The sequence below is a fragment of the Microcaecilia unicolor genome, chromosome 3, assembly GCF_901765095.1.
Source record: "Microcaecilia unicolor chromosome 3, aMicUni1.1, whole genome shotgun sequence".
Classification (NCBI taxonomy): Eukaryota; Metazoa; Chordata; class Amphibia; order Gymnophiona; family Siphonopidae; genus Microcaecilia; species Microcaecilia unicolor.
In genome coordinates, this window is record NC_044033.1 from 296,768,438 (window position 1) to 296,789,074 (window position 20,637).

Sequence of the window (20,637 nt, forward strand, 5' to 3'; positions counted from 1 at the left end):
TTGCCAGAAATGTCATTGTGTTCATCATCTGCTGTTGTTGATGATGATAAAGAATCAGCAGCTCTGTTACTGACGTCTTTTCGACAAGATGGACATAGTTTCTGACCCGGCACAAATATTTTGCTTGTTAAGGCCTTTAGCTGGGCTGCTAGTGTGTCATCCAGCACTCTTAAGCCCCTTTTTGCATTATGACCACCTTTGGAAAATGGGTTACAGCAGGTTCTTTGCAAAAATTCAAACTTTTTCAACAGTAAGGATTCATGATGAAGGCAAATAGTTGATCCAGCATCGAAAAGTTGACCAGAACGCTCTTGTAACAACTTCTGTTGATCAGGCAGAAGCTCTTCAATTAATTTCAAACCTTTATTTTTATTGTATGTCAGTAAATGACACTCTGATGTACTTGAACAGCCAACTGAGCAAAGTGGAAATTCATCTGATCTTTCTGGATCCATTGATGACCATTAGCATCAGTTCAACAAACGCATTTATTCTTGCAATCAGGTTTTCAATGGGTAAAATTTTACTTCAGTCTAAAGTGATTAATATCTTCATTTGTGGCTTTTAATTCAATATAAATGAGCCTGTCGGTGCAGGTGCGGGTTTCTTCAACAAGAAGTATGTATACAATGGTTTCCACCCTGTTTTTTTAGTTTACTTGAACACAGTTTTATAACATAACTAGTAAAAAAGGCCCGTTTCTGACACAAATGAAACGGGCGCTAGCAAGGTTTTCCTCGGAGTGTGTGTGTTTGGGAGAGTGTATGTGAGATTGAGTGTTTGAGAGTCAGAGTGAAAGTGTGAGTCCAATCCATGCTCCTCTGTCACCTGGCCCCTCCATTCATCCCTATCCAGCAATTCCGCTGTCTCCCTGAGGCCTGCCCTGCAATCCATATGCATCCATGGCCATCTGTCCCCCTCCATTCATCCCTATCCAGCAATTCCCCTCTCCATGAGTCCTGCCCTTCCAATCCATGCCCATCCATGCTCCTTTGTCACCTGGCCCCTGCATTTTTCCCTATCCAGCATTTCCCCTCTCTGCCTGAGGCCTGCCCTGCAATCCATATCCATCCATGGCCATCTGTCCCCTCCATTCATCCCTATCAAGCAATTCCCCTCTCCCTGAGTCCTGCCCTTCCAATCCATGCTCCTCTTTCACCTGGCCCCTCCATTCATCCCTATCCAGCAATTCCCCTCTCTGCCTGAGGCCTGCCCTGCAATCCATATGCATCCATGCCCATCTGTGCCCTCCATTCATCCCTATCCAGCAATTCCCCTCTCCCTGAGTCCTGCCCTTCCAATCCATGCCCATCCATGCTCATCTGTCACCTGGCCCCTCCATTTTTCCCTATCCAGCATTTCCCCTCTCTGCCTGAGGCCTGCCCTGCAATCCATATCCATCCATGGCCATCTGTCCCCTCCATTCATCCTTATTCAGCAATTCCCGTCTCCCTGAGTCCTGCCCTTCCAATCCATGCCCATCCATGCTCATCTGTCACCTGGCCCCTCCATTTTTCCCTATCCAGCAATTGCCCTGTCTCCCTGAGGCCTGCCCTGCAATCCATATCCATCCATGCCCATCTGTCCCCTCTATTCATCCCTATCCAGCAATTTCCCTCTCTCCCTGAGCCCTACCCTCCCAATCCATGGCCATCCATGCTCCTCTGTCCCCTGCCCCCTCCATTCATCCCTTTCCAGCAATTGCCCTCTCTCCCTGAGCCCTGCCCTCCCAATCCATGCCCATCCATGCTCCTCTGTCCCCTGCCGCCTCCATTCATCCTTTTCCAGCAAGTCCCCTGTCTCCCTTCCATGACCCCCCCTTGCATCCATGCTCCTCTCTCTCCCATGTCCCAGCCTGGGCCGCCCTCTTCTTTCCCCCCCCCCCCCCCCATTCGCATCCATGGTGTCGTTTCTCCCCTGCCCTCCCGCTCCCATTGTTTTTCTTTTGTGGCCACCCTCTTCGCTCCCCCCAACATGGTTTTTATTTTTTTTTCTTGTTTTTAAATGTACCTCCTCCGTGGCGGTTTCGGCAACGAAGCGTCAGGGAAGGAGGCGGTGCTCCCGACGTCTAGGTTTCCCTTCGCTGTGTTCTGCCTTCTTTTGACGTCATCCTTGACGTCAGAAGAAGGCGGAACACAGCGAAGGGAAGGCTAGACGTTGAGAGCTCCGCCTCCTTCCCTGACGCTTCGCTGCCGAGCGTTGCGATTGGATGAGTGTCATTGCTCCGCCCTCGACGTCATCACGTTTGACGCATGGGCGGGGCAGACACAATGCGATCTCACCCCCTTCACTTTTGGCTAACAGAGGCTTCATTCGAACGTTGGAGGTGCGTTTTATAGAGAGTGATGTTTAAAGAAGACTTCTTTAGCCAGTTAGACTTGGCCAATTATGATTGGTGAACCCTGTTGCAAGGCAGAATTGTTGGTTTCATTGCCCAATTGTATGCTTCTGGTACCTCCTGGCTCCTGAGTGTCTGTTGCTAGGCTTACTTTGATACCTACAGTTCACTAAGAGGTCAAACTGTAGCAAGGGTGAAGAAACACCAGCAACAGACACTCAGACGCCTTGCAACAGGGTCCACCAATCATAATTGGCCAAGTCGGTCATCCTAACTGACTGTAGTTTCTTTAAACCTGTTATGAAACCTGGCCTTATCCTTCCACATCCTAAAAAACATTCCTGTTTTTTAGTTTTCTTGAATACAGTTTTATAACATAATGTGTTCTTTATTTTAAAAAAAATTGGTGCTTTTTGAAAGAATCACTTTTACTACACTTGTATCAAGGGTGTAGTGAAGAAATCACAGGCTGCTGCCCACAAACATTTGAGGGCATTTTTGCAATCCTTATATGAAGAGACTCCAAAATGAAAACTACATATTCTGATAGAAGGAAATCTGCTCTTTCTAATGGTGCTAAAAGAATATTGAAGCTGTCCCACTGGAGATCAAGGGCATCAAAGATAGCCCAAAATGGGCAAAAATGCTTTTTATACCAACTTTGAACGCTTATAATTTTTCAACCACTTGAAGGAAAGTGCTGCAAATTGGAATGCCTCATTACAGCCGTGCATTTAGTACACCTACCAAAAATCAACCTGAAAGGCCAACTAGTTTAGAAACTACAGCAGCCTCAACATCGCTGTAAATTGATTTTTGCCGGGTTTTTTTTTTGGGCAATGTTTGAGCCTTAACCATTCAAAAAGTAAGAGGACTAGGAACATGGGGTTTTGCCAGTTCATTAAGCCCTAAATGTAGTGCAGGTTCTCCAAATATCCCCCTTGTACTACTAAAACTTCCAGTTTTACAGCTTCTGGAAGTTGGCCCAAAATGTCATTTTTGCTCAGGCGACATTTTGCAACCCTTTACTTGAGGTCCCCTAGAACCTCCAATTTTTAGTCTTTTGAACTAAACTTTTGCACAGCTTAGTTTGTTATCATAAAGAAACTATGTACCAAATTTCATCAAAATCTGAGATGGTGAGGTGGGGACCCCTGGTCCACTTGACACGGAATGACTCTCAGGCGAGCTAGAACAAGCTGGGGCAGATGGACTGGAACAAGCTGGAGCAGGGGAGAGCCGAGCAGCAGGACAAGCTGGAAAAGACGGACTGGAGTAATGTGAGGCACAGGAGTCCTCTGCAGACGATGTTAGAAATCTGGAGTCTAACGAGTTCTTCAATTTGTGTCTTGGTTATCTGATCTGCCACACACTTGGCAGAAAATTTCAGCGTCTACAACACCTAGATCTATTTCTCCCCCCCCCCCCCCCCCAAGGTGGACCCTAAGATCAGATAACCATGATTCAGATTATTCTTCCTAATGTGAATCACTTTGCATCTGTCCACATTAAATTTCATCTGCCATTTGGATGCCCGGTCTTACAATTTCCTATGGTCTTCCTGCAATTTTCCACAGTTCATATGGTTTTGACAGCTTTCAATAGTTTTGTGTCATCTGAACATTTTAATCACCTCACTTGTCATTCTGATTTACACATCATTTATAAATTCAATTAGAGAACTGCACAGGAAAGGGGTTCACGGGGTTCCAGCAAGGATGGAAGCAGTTATTCCTGTGAGGTTCCTGTGGGGACAGCAGTTCGGAAGTTTAGGCTGCACCTGTGCCAGCCTCTCTCCTACCGAGTATCAAGTTCTTTGAATGCTTTCTCATCCTCCTTGTTTTAACTGCACAGATGCGGAAAGTCATCTATTATGGAGGTGGTAAAGACACAAATGGTGACTTCAAGAAGGCATGGGATGAACACAGAGGATCTCTAATTAGAAAATGGAAGTTATAAAAAACCAACAGGGATATACCACCAAAAAGATGGAGGTACGCTAAAATCCTACGCAAGGAAAAGCACAAAGCATAGACTAAGAATGGCTGCATGTGTGTGGATGTGTTGAGTGACACTTAGATGGTGACTCCGGCTGTGATGAACTAGGGCCAAGACTGGGCAGATTTGTGGCAACCTGATTTAAAATGGTCTGGAATGGACTTGGATAGCAACTTCAGTGGCTGGAACATGGGGACAGTGTTGGACAGACTTTTATAGTCTGTGTCATGGAAATGAGAAGACGAATAGGCTGGAGTGGGCTTCGACAGCAACTCCAGCAGTTGGAACATAAGGATAGGGCTGGGCAGACTTCTATGGTCTATGTCCCAGAAATGCCAAAAAAAGACCACAAATTTTTTTTTTTTTAATTACATTTGTACCCCGCGCTTTCCCACTCATGGCAGGCTCAATGCGGCTTACATGGGGCAATGGAGGGTTAAGTGACTTGCCCAGAGTCACAAGGAGCTGCCTGTGCCTGAAGTGGGAATTGAACTCAATCCCCACTGAACAATCAAGTATTTATCACGTTTATTGCTGATTTAATCATGAAATAATGAGTGTGACTATTGGGCAGCCTAGATGGACCATACAGGTCTTTATCTGCCACCACTATGTTACTATTAATCCCTTTCTGCTCCCGGGCTGATGCGCAGACCTCAGCTCCAACATAGGCACAAGCATTAGAGATCACCTGACCTACTGGCGCATGCATGTGGTAACCTCTCAGCACACAATAACAGTAAATAAGAGAAGTCTTACATGTGCCCCCTGTTCCAACTTCTGCTCCTTCCTTGCCTGCAGTGCTGCAGTTCGAACCCAGAGAAGAAACCAAGAGAGATGACTGGAATTTTTGTTTTACTATTAAATTTTTGCAAGACTGGGTGGGAACGGGTTAAATACTTGCAGGGAAGGGTAAGATTCCAACAGGGACAGGCGGGGATGAGTAAGATTTCTGTCCCCATGCAACTATTATAAACATGTTAAGTAGCACCGGTCCCAGTACAGATAGATCCCTGTGGCACTGCACTATTCACCCACTTCCATTGAGAGAAATGGCCATTTAACCCTACCCTCTGTTTTCTGTCCAGTAACCAATTACTAATCCACAACAGAACATTGCAATTTTCTCAGGAATCTCTAATGAGGGACTTTGTCAAACGTTTCTGAAAATCTAGGTACACTACATCAACCAGCTCACCTTTATCCCCATGTTTATTCACACCTTCAAAGAAATTAAGCAAATTGGTGTGGCAAGACTTCCCTTGAATGAAACCATGTTTGTGTGTTCCATAATTTTATTTGTTATAATAGTTTCCACTATTTTACTGGGCACAGACATCTAATTTCTCAGATGACCCCTGAAACTCTTTAAAAATCAGCGCCACATTGGCCACCCTCCAATCTTCAGGTACTACAGATGACTAACGACAGGTTACAGATTACTAACAGAAGTCAGCAATTTCATGTTTGAGTTCTTTCAGTAACTTTGGATGAATGCATCCGGTCCAGGTGATTTACTAGTCTTTAATTTGTTGATTTTGATCAGTACATCTTCTAGTTATATCATGATTTCTTTCAGTCCCTCCACATAACACGACATTCATTTCTGGCACAAGTAGATCTCTTACATCTTCCGTAAAGACCAAAGCAAAGATGTAAGGGATCATAGAAAAGGCCTTAGTAACCTCATCAATAAGATAAGACAGCGCCTCTCGCAGAAAGAGGCAGATCATATGGGACAGCTCCTCCTCAGCTTCCTGAGACGGGGGAGCCTCAGACTCAGAGTCCCTTGTGGGCCAAGAGACAGAGAACACCCTATCCCGTCCTCACTGCCTCCTCTGAGGGAGTTGGCTCCTTAGGCAACCTTCCCTCAGTCCTACACCTGCTTAAAACCCAAACCAGGGCACTCACCAAAGGGAGGGCCCCTGTCTGACCACAATTGTTGTCGAACCAACTGTGCCAAGCTCTGGAGCCAAAAAGCTCCAAGGGCCCATTGGAACCCCCCCCCTCCCAAAACACACCCAAGGGGGGTAGAGGAGGTAGGCCCCCCACCAACCCTTACACTGATGTGGAAGGGACAGGTTTCAGCAGCAGTAGATGAAAACCCACAGGAGACAAAATGTTCCCACCAAAAACATGGGTCCCAATGCCCCAGCTGGGGGAGGAGGGGGAGGAATTAAGACCATGAACTCCTTAAACAAACCTAGAACACCCCTGCTACAACTGGCAAAAGCACAGGAGCCATCCCAGGCAGAATCTTCAAGGAGCTGAACAAGCTGCGTCCAACCCTGCTGGGAGATAGAGAAATACTGGGAGGCAGATGGAGCTAGCATTCCTAGAGGCACTATGGTTTTCAGTGTTCTCTATCTCCCCCTGCTGGTAGATGGACACAACCCATTCGTATTGGATTCATCTGCTGCTGATGACAAGGAAATGCCAAATCACTTCACACAGCAAATACATTTGAGGAATTTCTATAACCTGGCACTTCAATTCAATCAACCCAATGTCACACACTAAACACCAATTCTATAACAGCATCTGTGCACCAAGATGCCATTACAGAACGCTAGCATTAGTCAACATTGGTGCACCTATATTTAGACATGACCATTTACAACAATTTAATGGCAGACATAATGGGTGCATTCAAGTGCACCATGGAATGCATGTAACATGGTATTCTACAAGTTATGCATATAAGTTGGAGACAAGCCCATGCCCTCCCATGCATATGCCCCATTTGGTTACCTGCTAAAAGGATCTGCAAACACATAGTGCAATTATGCACATACCTTATGGAATAGTGCAATTATGCACATAAGTGCCCACTGTCTCAGTACTTATGTGCCAAGATGCACATAACTGCTGGCACTGTTACAGAATTGTACTGATTAGCCTCTGTAATTACTTAAAAATAAATAAATAAAACATTTTTGAACTCCTTAAACAAACCTAGAACAGTATACGGTTGTATCTTATCTCAGCTTCTGGCAATTAAACAAGGCTCTTCTACAAAGTATCTCCCCTCCTAAAACTGTTCCTTCTGACTTGGCTGCAGGAGTTCTCCTGCAAGCTTTCCTCTGTACATGTTCTTCCTTGTTTGTTTGTGCCTATGTGACTTTTCCTGTCTTCACCAGCAAGCTGCTTAATTAGATGTAAATACTTAATTGCCATCATATATGAGCTATGTCCGATCCTACTACAGTTTCCAAAATGAATACTTCCAGGAGTTCACTTCAGAACTCCCATGCACTTCAACTCATGTTCCTAAGGGCTCTCTTTCAAACTCTGCTACATTCCCAGCGCTCCTCCCAGTGTGCAACCACTATATAAAACAACAGCATTATGGCCAGCATGCCACCATAAAAAGTATACACTCCCTTCCAAAGTGTTGAATACAGTCTCCTATAGCATACAATTTGACTTTCCCTCTGGGATGTGAATCCTCGACGTTCACCAAATGGGCACGGAGTGGTCTTGAGCTTTGGGGGCAGTTACTAAGTGGAGAGAGCTTTGTCACGTTCTCGGAGTTGGCTGAAACTTACCATCTCCCTCAGAAGGATCAATATGCATACACACAATTAATCCACTTTTTGCACTCCCCGGGGTTCAGGGCTAGTCTATTTGGAGAGGTCACGTTCCTAGAGGAACTTTGTGTAAGAGAACAGGGAACAAGGGGTCTAATTTCCTTGCTGTATGGATATTTGAGGGATGCACTTCCACAGAACTCTAGACATCGAAATCAGTGGGAAAAGGAATTAGGAGTAACTTACACCGAGGCGGAATGGCAGGGATTTGAAAGAGGATCTACTAAGATTTCCCCAGCCATCAATATTCAAGAGAATGCCACAAAAATAATATATCGATGGTATCTAACCCCAGTAAGATTACATCACATGTTTAAAACAGTATCCCAGAAATGTTGGAGAGAATGTGGTCAATTGGGCACCATGGGCCATATATGGTAGACTTGCAGAAAGGTAGGGGCCTTTTGGAGAGCTATTCAAGTGAGGATGCAACAGTGGGTAGGAATTGCTGTACCATCGGACCCTGCTGTGTATTTATTTCATAAAAATATTCTAGGCCTCAAAGAGGAGGGTAAGATTCTAACTAAGCATTGTTTGTGTGCAGGCAGATTGATAATTGCACAAGCTTGGAAACAGCGAAATTGTCCCTCCATAATTAGATGGAAAACTTTGCTTAGAAATATTGCAGAAAAAGAGAGAATATTAGCGAAGGAATGCAAACAAATGGCAAAATGGGAAAGAGTATGGGCCCCTTTGGGTTTGGGACCATAGATGGGGTTGGTGTTAATAATTTGATTGTTGAATGTGAATGACACCGTTTTCTCTTTAGTTTACATGCTGGGTAAAGTACCGGATTATTAGGGTGGGCTTCATGGGAGGGTTTTTTTTTTTTTTTTTTTTCTTTGAGGTTTCTTTGGGGAAAAATGGAAATAAAAAATGAAGTCTAGATATAAGCTGTTCTTAGCTGTAAACCCTGTTAGTTGAAAATTACCTGATGTGAACAGTAGAAAATGATATTTTTCTCTTGGTATTGTTGTTGATGTCAACTGTTGTATGGGGTTTGTTTTTTCATTTTTTCAATAAAGACTTCTTGTTAAATCAAAGTGTTGAATACAGCCCAAGTAAATTGCATTTAAAACAAGGCTTATTCTGTGTATCTATACAAATCATACTCCACAACAGCCAAGTGAAAAATATATACCCAAAATCTTTAGAAAATTAGAATAAAAAATGATAGCCTGGATGTATAAGCACCATCTCCTGTACTTCTATATCAGTCCTATATCCTTTAAGTACTGGTGTAACCAATTGCCTTCACAAGAGCAAAAGTGAGCTAGCCTCACTTTTGTTAAACTGTACCGATTGATATGATGACAGGACACACTCAGCAGTCCTCAATGGTCCCCTGCGCTGAGTACTACAAAAAAAACATGGATCAAAGGATGGGTGTAAAATAATTACAGTCCTTTGGATCATGGTCAGGACACTTAAGTAAAAGGTTCTAACACCATCAAGATCTGGTCATATCTCCAAATTGGATGAAGGCCAAGAGGGATTACAAAAAAAAAAAAAAAAAAAGATTGCATTAGAGGCAAAAAAACATAGTAAAAAAACTTTTCGGTATACTAAAAGCAGGAAGCCAGCAAGAAAATCGGTTGGGCCGTTGGACGACCGAGGGGTAAAAGGGGCGATCAAGGATGACAAAGACGTAGCGGAGAGATTGAATGAATTCTTTGCTTCGGTCTTCACTGAGAAAGATTTGGGTGGGATACCGGTGTTGGAAATGGTATTTCAAGCGGACGAGTCAAAGAAACTTACTGAATTCGCAGTAAACCTGGAGGACGTATTTGGGCAATTCAGCAAACTTAAGAGTAGCAAATCTCCTGGACCGGATGGTATACATCCTAGAGTACTGACAGAACTGAAAAATGAGCTTGCGGAGCTACTGTTAGTGATATGCAATTTATCCTTAAAATTGAGCGTGGTACCGGAAGATTGGAGGGTGGCCAATGTAACGCCCATTTTTAAAAAAGGTTCCAAGGGAGATCCGGGAAATTATAGACCGGTGAGTCTGATGTCGGTGCCAGGGAAAATGATAGAGGCTATTAACAAAAAAAATTACAGAGCACATCCAAGGACTTGGATTACTGAGACCAAGTCAGCACGGCTTTAGTGTGGGGAAATCTTGCCTGACCAATTTACTTCAATTCTTTGAAGGAGTAAACAAACACGTGGACAAAGGGGAGCCGGTTGATATTGTGTATCTCGATTTTCAAAAGGCGTTTGACAAGGTACCTCATGAAAGGCTACAGAGGAAATTGGAGGGTCATGGGATAGGAGGAAATGTCCTATTGTGGATTAAAAACTGGTTGAAGGATAGGAAACAGAGAGTGGGGTTAAATGGGCAGTATTCACAATGGAGAAGGGTAGTTAGTGGGGTTCCTCAAGGGTTTGTGCTAGGACCGCTGCTTTTTAATATATTTATAAATGATTTAGAGATGGGAGTAACCAGCGAGGTAATTAAATTTGCTGATGATACAAAGTTATTCAAAGTCGTTAACTTGCGAGAGGATTGTGAAAAATTACAGAAGGACCTTACGAGACTGGAAGACTGGGCGGCTAAATGGCAGATGACGCTTAATGTGAACAAGTGCAAGGTGATGCATGTGGGAAAAAAGAACCCGAATTATAGCTACGTCATGCAAGGTTCCACGTTAGGAGTTATGGACCAAGAAAGGGATCTGGGTGTCATCGTTGATAATACACGTGAAGGCGGTTGGCTTGGCAGAGTTTAAAAAGGGGCTAGAGGGTTTCCTAAAAGACAAGTCCATAGACCGCTACTAAATGGACTTGGGAAAAATCCACAATTTCGGGAACATGATGCTGGGCTCGATGGACCTTTGGTCTTTTCCCAGTATGGCATTACTTACGTACTTATGAGTAAGAAGAAACTCATCAGGAAGGCGAGCAAGAGGCCAATGGCAACTTAGAAAGAGCTACAGGCTTCAATGGCCAAGACTGGTTTAAATGTGTACGTACTGTAATAATATCAAAAGCACTTCATAGATCTGGCCTGTATGGTAGGGTGGCAAGAAGGCATACTTCAAAAAGCAATCAAAGTAGATTAAGGAACCCTCAGGAAATATTGTAGCCATGTGTAAGAACAATTTTGTGGTCTAATGAAATTGCAAAAGAACATGGCCTAATTAAAGCACTGGATTTGACGCAAACCTAACACTACATCACCCAGAGAAACCTCCCCTGTTGTGAAGCATGATAGTGGCTACATTTTATACGGGGAAGTTTCTCAACAGGGACTGAGCCATTTGCCAGGATAAAAGAGACAATGAATGTGCAATGGAATGACTAAGGAACAAAAATGTAAATACCCCTGCGTGGCTCAAAGCCACCTATTCAATCCAGTGGCATAATCTGTGGCATAAAGACTGTTGTCCAGAGCTCAACAGACCTTCAACGGTTCTGTACAGAAGACTCGTCTAATACTGAAAAGACTCTACATGAGCTGACAGAAGTCACATGCTCAAAGCTGTGACTGCTGCCAAAGGTGCCTCCAAGTACTGATCTAGGAAGTGGAGCCTTATCTAATTGTTGAATTTCAATTTTGTTTTTCAATATATTTGTCCCCCCTCCCTAATAAAACATTTTTTTCTCCTTAGAGTATGGTGTGTTGATGAATTGGAGAGCAGGGGGGGGGGGGGGGAGAGGTAGAATTTAAATGTATGCAAGTCACAAAACGTGAAAGTGAATGGGTTTACTGTACATCTCTGACAGTCCAATACTTTCAAGTCGGACCTTTGTAATTGGGGTAGTAGTAATTGATGGTATTGTTTAAATGCACTGTGAAAATGTATGCTAGTCATCGGTGACTTTCTACAGTCAGCAAATACAACAAAATAGCAAAATGTTCTGATATTGTAGTGCTGCTTTCTCAATTTAAAATATGAAGTCCATATGTACTATAATAATTATGAAGGAGTTCAGCTGCCAGCTGTAAATTTACGGGTTCTTTTACCAAGCCCTGCGGAGGCATCAGTGCATGGATTTGCTGCGCACCCAGGCTCCCTTTTACCACAGCGGGTAAACGGAGGGTTTTTGTTTTTTTTAAGTAAATGGCTGTGCTGTAAATGGCTGTGCAGCCATTTCCTGGGGAAACCCTTACCGCCTCCTATTTGAGCAGCAGTAAGGGCTCCCACAATAACCCAGTGCTTCTGATTACTTCCAGGCAAGCCCCTGGCACAAAAAAAATTTTTTTTTGGAGTGTTAGAAATGACATGCAGCACACAGCGGAACTACCGCTGGGCTCCTGCAGTAGGGCCGATTTGCCATGTTAATCCTACCGCGACTTTGTAAAAGGGTCCCTTATGGGTACAATCAACATCTGCTCTCAGGCAAAACAAGTACAAATATCACCTATCCAGCTTTCTTTAGGTTATTTATCATATAAAACATGGAAACTATATTCAAAAAAATAGCCAAGTGTTCACAATTTCAAGACATCCAGCTAAAGTATTAAATGTATAAGCACTATATGCATTATTTTTGGCCAATGCTAAAACTTAGAAGGTCTTACAACCCAAAAGAATGTAGTTTCAGTACTTAATAAAAGAACAAACCTCCCCCCCCCCCCCCCCCCACCAACACCTGCCATTGGAGGGTATGTGCTTTCCAAGCCCTTCTTCAGATGTGGCATTTATAAATAAATGAATATGCTAGGACAAAGGTTTTATAATGTGATGCCCTGTTTGCCATCCTCTAATGCCGACCCTGGTAATACAGCAATTGCCCTGGGCCCCAAGCTGAAAACCAGCTTCATGGCTCCTCCCTTGATTCTGTCCTGGGCCCCCTGAATATCTAACACCAGCCCTATGTATTACAAGCCATCCACATCCAATCAAAACTATACTAATACTCATTAAAGAGCACGATTCAGTTTGATCATCAGATGCAATTTTAAAAGCTGGGGGGGAGGGGTTCTCAGAACACCATTATCTTGTTTTCCCAAAGCCCACACAAGGTCTCACAAATTATAAGACATCTAAAAAAAAATCCAGATCAGTTATACAAATAACTCTGCCTATTTAAGTCATTAGAAGGCCACTTGAATGCTTCTCAAAAAAAAAAAAAAAAAAAAGGTATTGCTAGTGCATTCCAGGAATGGGTAAAACACCCTTTAAAATAGTGATATTAAGCTGCTAAATGGAAGTGTCGATGTGGTGTTACACAAACACAAACAACTAAATAGGTAAGTTGCCCATTTAAAATTATAATAGATTTTCAATGCCATTACTGGGGTGGATAGCCAAGCTAAAAATCCCCATAAGTTTAACAAGATAATGTATCAGTTTAAAGTTATACAGCAGCCAAACTAAAATGCCACCTAACAATGTTTCTGTACATGCCAACGTATGCTCAAGTTGATCAGCTAAGCACTATGTAGAGGATTCAATACACAAATGCTTTGGGCGCTAAATCTAAGGACACATATTGTATGGGGGGTGTGAAGCAAGATATCAGTATACCAAGCAGGAAAATGACTGTAGGATGATCATTCTATCATGTTAAGATAGCAAAGCAGGGGTACAAGCCAGTAAGTAGAAACAGAGAATACTGATATACAGATCATTGGTCACACGCAAAAAAATTAAACTAAATCTTCTAGATGCCTGTAAAAGGAATGACTAGAATACAGAAAAAGACTACCAAATGATGCAAAACATTAGACCAATATGTTTCTATCTAGTGGAGCAGAGACTTCAAACCAAATAAGCAAACTTTTAGCAGAAAGGAATTTTGTAAAATAAGATGCATTCAAGAAATTAGGCTCAGAATAAAATATTCCTTTACAGAAAACGCAATAGATGGGATGCAGGGACTGGCCATCAAGTGAGGATAGTGGATGAATGAAAGAAAAAACAGACATTTACTGGAATCTCTGTAACATGGACCTCAAAGGGGCTTATCATATTGGCTTTGTGGCCCTTAGCTGTCATTCTTTGTATGACTAGCCTTATAAGAAGCAACTGTAATAAACAAGACACATCAATTCATGACTCAGAAACGCCCTGCAAATGCAAACCAACCGATTTAAGGCACAATACGGAAGGCCTTAACTCCAGATTCAACCCAGACCCATCCATTACCACTGCCATACTAATTCGGAGCTGCCGAGCCACGGATTCTCTTCTAATCTGATATGGGTGCATAACTACCAGCTACTGTCGTATAACTTAAATCACGACTTAGTTGAAGTCTGACCCCCTTGCTCAGAAAGGGCCAAGATACAAGCAAGAAGGGCCCCACGCCGTGTGTGTCATTTAGCACACGTGTGGAATAGATCGTATCGCTTTCTCACACGTTCCCACCCTCACCCCTCCCGTCCGAGCATGCGTACTACTCGCACTCCTTTCGCTATAAAAAGATGAGGGGTGGGGGGGAGCGGGGAGGTGGAAGACTGGAAGTATCCGAGAGCACGCGCCAGCAGCGCCTCTACTAGGGAGAAGAGACGCCTACTGAAGAAGTAGAAAACTGAGCGACTTAACTGTGAATCATTTCTTTTCTTCCCGCGCTCACAACACAAGCGCCCCCACCCCCTTAGATTGTGAGCCCTCCTGGAACAGAGAAATATCCAGTGTACCTGAATGTAACTCACCTTGAGCTACTACTGAAAAAGCTGTGAGCAAAATCCAAATAAATAACATTTTGGGCCCCCGACCGTTTCCAGGCTCCCCTCCCGTAACCACTGCCGACCTGCATAAACCTTAGCCGTTTCCAGGACTCCCCCTCTTTCCCTACCCCACACCTCTGGAGCGTCAGAAGCTCTGCTGCACCCCCCCGCTCGGCAGACGGTGGCGAGGAAACTGGGGACGACCGCCAGACTGCAGGCCCTGGTCTCGGCCACCACTGCGCTCTCGGCCACTCACCCGAAGCCGCCATGTTTGGAGAGTAAGAGAATGCGCCAGGGTCCCGGATGGTGTGGTCACGTGATTATAGCGCGCGGTCGTGGACGGCTGTGGTGGGCGGGGTCGGGTGTGCCAAGGAGGAAGTTTTGTCATCAGTCACTTCCTTTCCTGTGTGCTAGTGCTAGCTAGTACACGGACTGTTTTCTAAGAGTCGGCAAAAAAACAGCGTATCCGAGAAGCTAGTATTCCCAGTTTAACACATGTCAGCCCCTTTCCTGCGGTAGGAACGCTGATTTTAATTTGAGTGGCTGCTCCATTACAACTTCTAATGTGGAGAAAGCTGTTACAATTGGGCTAGCTGACCATCTTTTAACTCCAAACAGTATTAGGGAGGGAGAAGCACGAGCAAAATTTTTGCATCACCACCACCACCTATACACATAATCCACTAATACTATAAAATCGTTGTTCAGCCCTAGAATGTAATTTTGTTTCCTATAAGACTAATAAAACTCACATTATATAACACAGCACTTATTAACCGCTTCACATCAGGGTCCAATGCAGTTTACAAAAATAAAATAATACTATAACAAAACCCCTAATCGACAGTTACCAAATAAAAAAGTTTTAAACTTTTTTATGAAATGATAAATAATTTAGATCTGTTGTTATAAATAAAGGCCGAGAATTCCAGAAAGAAGGTCACAGAAAAAGAAAAGAATATTAAAGATTCTCAAAAAATGAACCCCTTTAGGTGATGGTGGATGAACCAGCAGCAGTTGATCCTGCAAATGAGAAGAGTTGGCTCAATAACGGAACCGTCAATAAACATTACTAATCAGAAGTAACACTATAAAAATTTTGAAACGCCAAACAAGCTGATTTAAAAAATATCCGAGCTCCTACTGAGAACCAATGTAATTTTGCCAAAATAAGTGAAACACTATCACGTTTCTTAATCCTGTAAATCAACTGAGCAGAAGTATTCTGAATAAGTTTGTTTAATAATCTAGTGGACAGACTAAAATAAAGAACATTACAGTAATCAAGCTGAGACAATATCAGCATCTGAACCAACAAAGCAAAAGATATTTCATCAAATGAGGATTAAATTCAATGCAATTGTCTCACCTTTTAAAAAGTATTTTTGCCAGACATGATTTATCCGAGGCTCTAAAGAGAGTGACAAATCTAGAACAATTCCAAGAACTCTCAATTTGTCTTCTATTGATAAACCAGAAGATAATCCTGGAATGCTTTGCCAAGACTACTGAAAGAGACAACGAATCACCAAACATTAAAAAAATTACTAAAAACGTATTTGTTTTGTTTGATTACCCGCTTTTTACCTTATGTCTGCGTACCTTTTGTTGCTCCTGTTTTCCCATCCATATTCTCTTATTCAGCTGCTTACGATATTGTATTTGTTAATTTTTATATAACTATTATAGCCTGCTGTATTATGTAATTTTCTTTGTTAGCTACATTGAGCCCGCACAAGCTGGGAAAATGTGGGATGCAAGTGAACCAAATAATAATAAAAATAATAATAATATAGCTTCATTATTTCTGAGTAATGAGAGCGGAGGGTAATGCAGACTTTCTAATCTTGCTGAAGCAAAGCAAATTGAGATCTCTGATCCAGTAGTTCTCACTTTAGTCTTCCTCCTTCCCGCCTAAAAAATAATCGTGATCAACCCAACACCCAGAATCATCAGGGTAAATAGACTATTTGAAAACTTCACACCTTCCTTGCTGGTAAGATTAGCTCCTGTAATGTTTCTGAATTACTGTATTTGTAATAAAGAGCTGCACGGGAACGGGGTTCACGGGAATGCCTTGGAACCCGCGGGATTCCCGTGGGGACAGAGGCAATTCCTGCTGGGTTCCCGCGGGGATGGAAGCAGCTCTGCGGGGTTCCCTCGGGGACGGAGGCAGTTCTGCGGTCTTCTCGTAGAAGTGTAAGCTGCACCTGCATCAGCCTCTCATCTACCGAATACCAATTTCTTTGAGTGCTGTCTTCTCCTCCTCCTCTTCTTCTTCTTTGCTTTAACAGCACAGATTTGGAAAGTCTTCCATTAAAGAGGTGGTAGAGTCACAAATGATGATGGAATTCAAAAAGGCGTGGGATGAACACAGAGGATCTCTAATTAGAAAATGGAAGTTATATAAAACCTAACTTTAAATGGCTGCATGTGTGTGGATGTGTCAAGTGACGCTTAGATGGCGACTCTGGCTGTGATGAACTAGGGCTGATACCTGGCAGACTTGTATGGTCTGTGTCTCTCATACATGGCAATCTGGTTTAGGATGGGCTGGAAAGGGCTTAGACAGCAACTTCAGTGGCTGGAACATGAGGACAGTGCTGGACAGAGTTTTATGGTCTGTGTCCCACATATGAGAAGATGAATAGACTGGAGTGGGCTTCAACGGCAACTCCAGTAGTTAGAACATAAGTATAGGGCCAGATAGACTTCTGTGGTCTTTGTTCCAGAAACACGAAAGAAAGACCATAATTAAGTATATAATATCACACTCGTTGATTTAATGATGAATTGATCATGAGTGTGACTATTTGCAGAGTGGATGGACCGTTCAGGTCTATTTGCTGTCACTTACTATGTTACTATTAATCCTCTTTGCTACCAGGCTGGTGCACAGACCTCAGCTCTGACACAGGCACGAGAATCAGATGTCACCTGACCTACTGGCGCGTGCATGTGGCGACCTCTCAGCACACAGTGCAAGTGAATCGGAAACAAGTCATGTGCGCACCAGAGTGTTCCAACTTCCGTTCCTTCCTTGCCTACAGTACTGTGGCTCAAATCCAGAGAGAGACTGAGGGAGCTGACTGGAATTTTCTTTTATGTACCATTAAATTCTTACGGGGATGGGTGGGGATGGGTTAAATTCTTGCGGGGATGGGTTGGGATGGATTAAATATTTGCGGGGATGGGTGGGGATGGGTAAGATTCCAGCGGGGACGAGTGGGGATGGGTAAGATTCCAGCAGGGACGGGCGGGGATGGGTAAGATTTCTGTCCCTGTGCAACTCTCTAATTTGTAAGGAGCTACTGTTTTGCTTTCACCCCCACCAGAAGCTGCAGCCCTAGCTCACTGCTTGTTCTGCAGAATTGTTGGGCTGCCCTGGTCTTTGAACATACATACCCAGTTAGTTAGGTTTTTAGGACAATGAATATGTGTGAGGTAGATTTTCATATGCTGCCTCCATTGTATGTAAACTATCATGCATGTATGTTGTGGACATCTTCAAACTCAACTGGTGTACTTTGAGGACTGGGTTAAAAGCAATCACTATAAGCCAAGGGTGGGCAACCTTTATACACAAAGGGCTTCATGAATGTTGGTACTATGTCTTTCGGGCCACAGCATTATATATTATCAGAACTGGAAATGAACAGAGCTCCATTGACCTCCTGTGCTTAGAAAAAAGGCAAAAATATAACTAAACATGATAGAAACAAACTGCTAGAATAGCTATTCTTAAAATAGTATTTAAAATTGCCAAAACTCTGGTTAAATACTGTTTTGTGTATACTTCCCATGGTCTTGCAGGCTGCAGGTTGCCCACCTCTGCTATAAACAGTTCAAGAAGTAGGTTTCACTGACTGTCTGGCAAAGGGAGAAGAATTGTACAGCTTACAGCCTGTGAAGAAACTGTGTTTTAAGCCTGTAAAATGTATTGGATATTTTCCTGCATTATGTTCTGAAGTGTATTTCTCCTATTTGGCCAGCAGATGGTGCATGTTTATGCTTAAAGCTGTTACACTACTATACTACTTATCATTTCTAAAGTGCTACTAGACGTACGCAGCGCTGTCCACTTGAACATGAAGAGACAGTCCCTGCGCGACAGAGTTTACAATCTAATTCGGAATTCAAACATGCGTGGGATAAACATAAAGGAATCCTGTTCAGAAGGAATGGATCCTCAGGAGCTTAGCCGAGATTGGATGGCGGAGCCGGTGGTGGGAGGCGGGGCTAGTGCTGGGCAGACTTCTACGGTCTGTGCCCTGAAAAAGACAGATACAAATCAAGGTAAGGTATACACAAAAAGTAGCACATATGAGTTATATTGTTGGGCAGACTGGATGGACCGTGCAGATATTTTTCTGCCGTCATCTACTATGTCTATGTAATTAGGACAGACAAACAGGACAAACAAGAGATAAGGGAATATTAAAGTGAGGATGATAAAATAAGGGTTATGAACAAGTGAATAAGGGTTAAGAGTTAAAAGCTGCATCAAAAAGGTGGGCTTTTAGCTTAGACTGCCAGAGATGGAGCTTGACGTACCGGCTTAGGAAGTCTATTCCAGGCATATGGTGCAGCAAGATAAAAGGAACGGAGTCTGGAGTTAGCAGTGGAGGAGAAGGGTGCAGATAAGAGAGATTTACCCAGTGAACGGAGTTCCCGGAGAGGAATGTAGGGAGAGATGAGAGTGGAGAGATACTGAGGAGCTGCAGAGTGAATGCACTTATAGGTCAATAAGAGGAGTTTGAACTGTATGCGGAAACGGATAGGAAGCCAGTGAAGTGACTTGAGGAGAGGGCTAATATGAGCATAACGACACTGGCGGAATATTAGTCATGCAGCAGAATTTTGAACAGATTGAAGAGGAGAGAGATGGCTAAGTGGGAGAGAACTGACCCATTTTTCTTAGCACACAGATAATAGGAAGTGCCTTACAGTGATGTAACAAATTTTTATTTGAAACTTGACTGTTCTGGGCTCTGATTGGCCTGGAGTTTTGAAAATTACCTAGCAGATGCTGGCTGTTAGTTAAGTTTTAGCCTGGGAGAAGAGAGGGAGAGAGCTCTTTGCTGAAGCCCTGTAAAAAAAACTGTTATATTTGATAACTGGTGAACAGTTATATAGTTCCTGATCTCCCCAGTTAGTGTTATAATTTATCCATATTTCAGTTACCTGTTATTGTTTGCCATTTGCACTATTTTGTTTCACTGTTCAATATTTTTAAAGAGAATAAAAATAATTGTTCACCCTGTTTGTCTGAACTGATAAAAGAATCCTGGTGGTTTGTATGTTGGGCCTATGAGTGCTTTCTGGGGAGTGTGGAACCTCCAGTAACCTAGAAATCACTGGGGATAATTTGAGAGTGGGAGACTCGCCCAGAAGCGGTTGTGACCCAGTCGGTGAGAGGAGGGTGCTAGTGTAGAGCAGAAGCGGCAGGTGCAGGCTGACCTGAGCTGTGCTGGGGATAGAGGGTAAGTGGCTGCAGGGTTACCCCAGGCAGGTGGCTAGGTATTTTGTTACATAGCCAAGGTAGTAAGTGTCATAGGTACTTACTACCACAGCCTATACCTCATAGGCAGTGGTATAGGCTTCAGTACCACCAGCAAGAAACATTTGTCAGGTTAGCAGTGTAGGGGTACGAAAGCACCATGGAACAAAAGACAAAGAGCGGACCTTGCTAAAGAAAAGGCAGTCTTTATTAATGCTCCCAGGATACACTCTCAAATACCTGACATGACCATGTTTCACCTAGAATACAGACTGCGTCAGGGGCATACAATACCAGTTGGTAGAAATCTAAACACTCCACCAACATGGGTCAGTGTGTATCTTCCTGTGTTTGGGCACCGGATGGGGCCGCAACTGATTGAAGAGGTCGAGCAAGCAATGGTTGTGAATCACAGTCCTTGATCTTCAGCACACGGAGCAGAGGAGATCCTTTTGGTGATAAAACATAATCGTGACTTTATTACAATTTTTGCAGTGCTATCACAATGGAACATGTGGATGATTATAGTGAGAAGCAATTTGAATGAAGAATTGAAAGAAAATACTATTTATACATGTGTTGACTG

The 20,637-nt window shown here is 43.2% G+C and overlaps 1 protein-coding gene across 1 annotated transcript in view; it reads right to left on the bottom strand.

Moving 5' to 3' along the window:
- EIF4B (eukaryotic translation initiation factor 4B) overlaps positions 1-14,835 on the bottom strand; it is a 296,204-nt gene extending 281,369 nt beyond the window's left edge. The window contains exon 1 of the mRNA XM_030198197.1: positions 14,808-14,835. Within this exon, the coding sequence (XP_030054057.1) occupies positions 14,808-14,820 (13 nt within the window). The 5' untranslated portion in view covers positions 14,821-14,835. The remainder of the gene's footprint in view (positions 1-14,807) is intronic.
- Between the last annotated feature and the right edge of the window lie 5,802 nt (positions 14,836-20,637).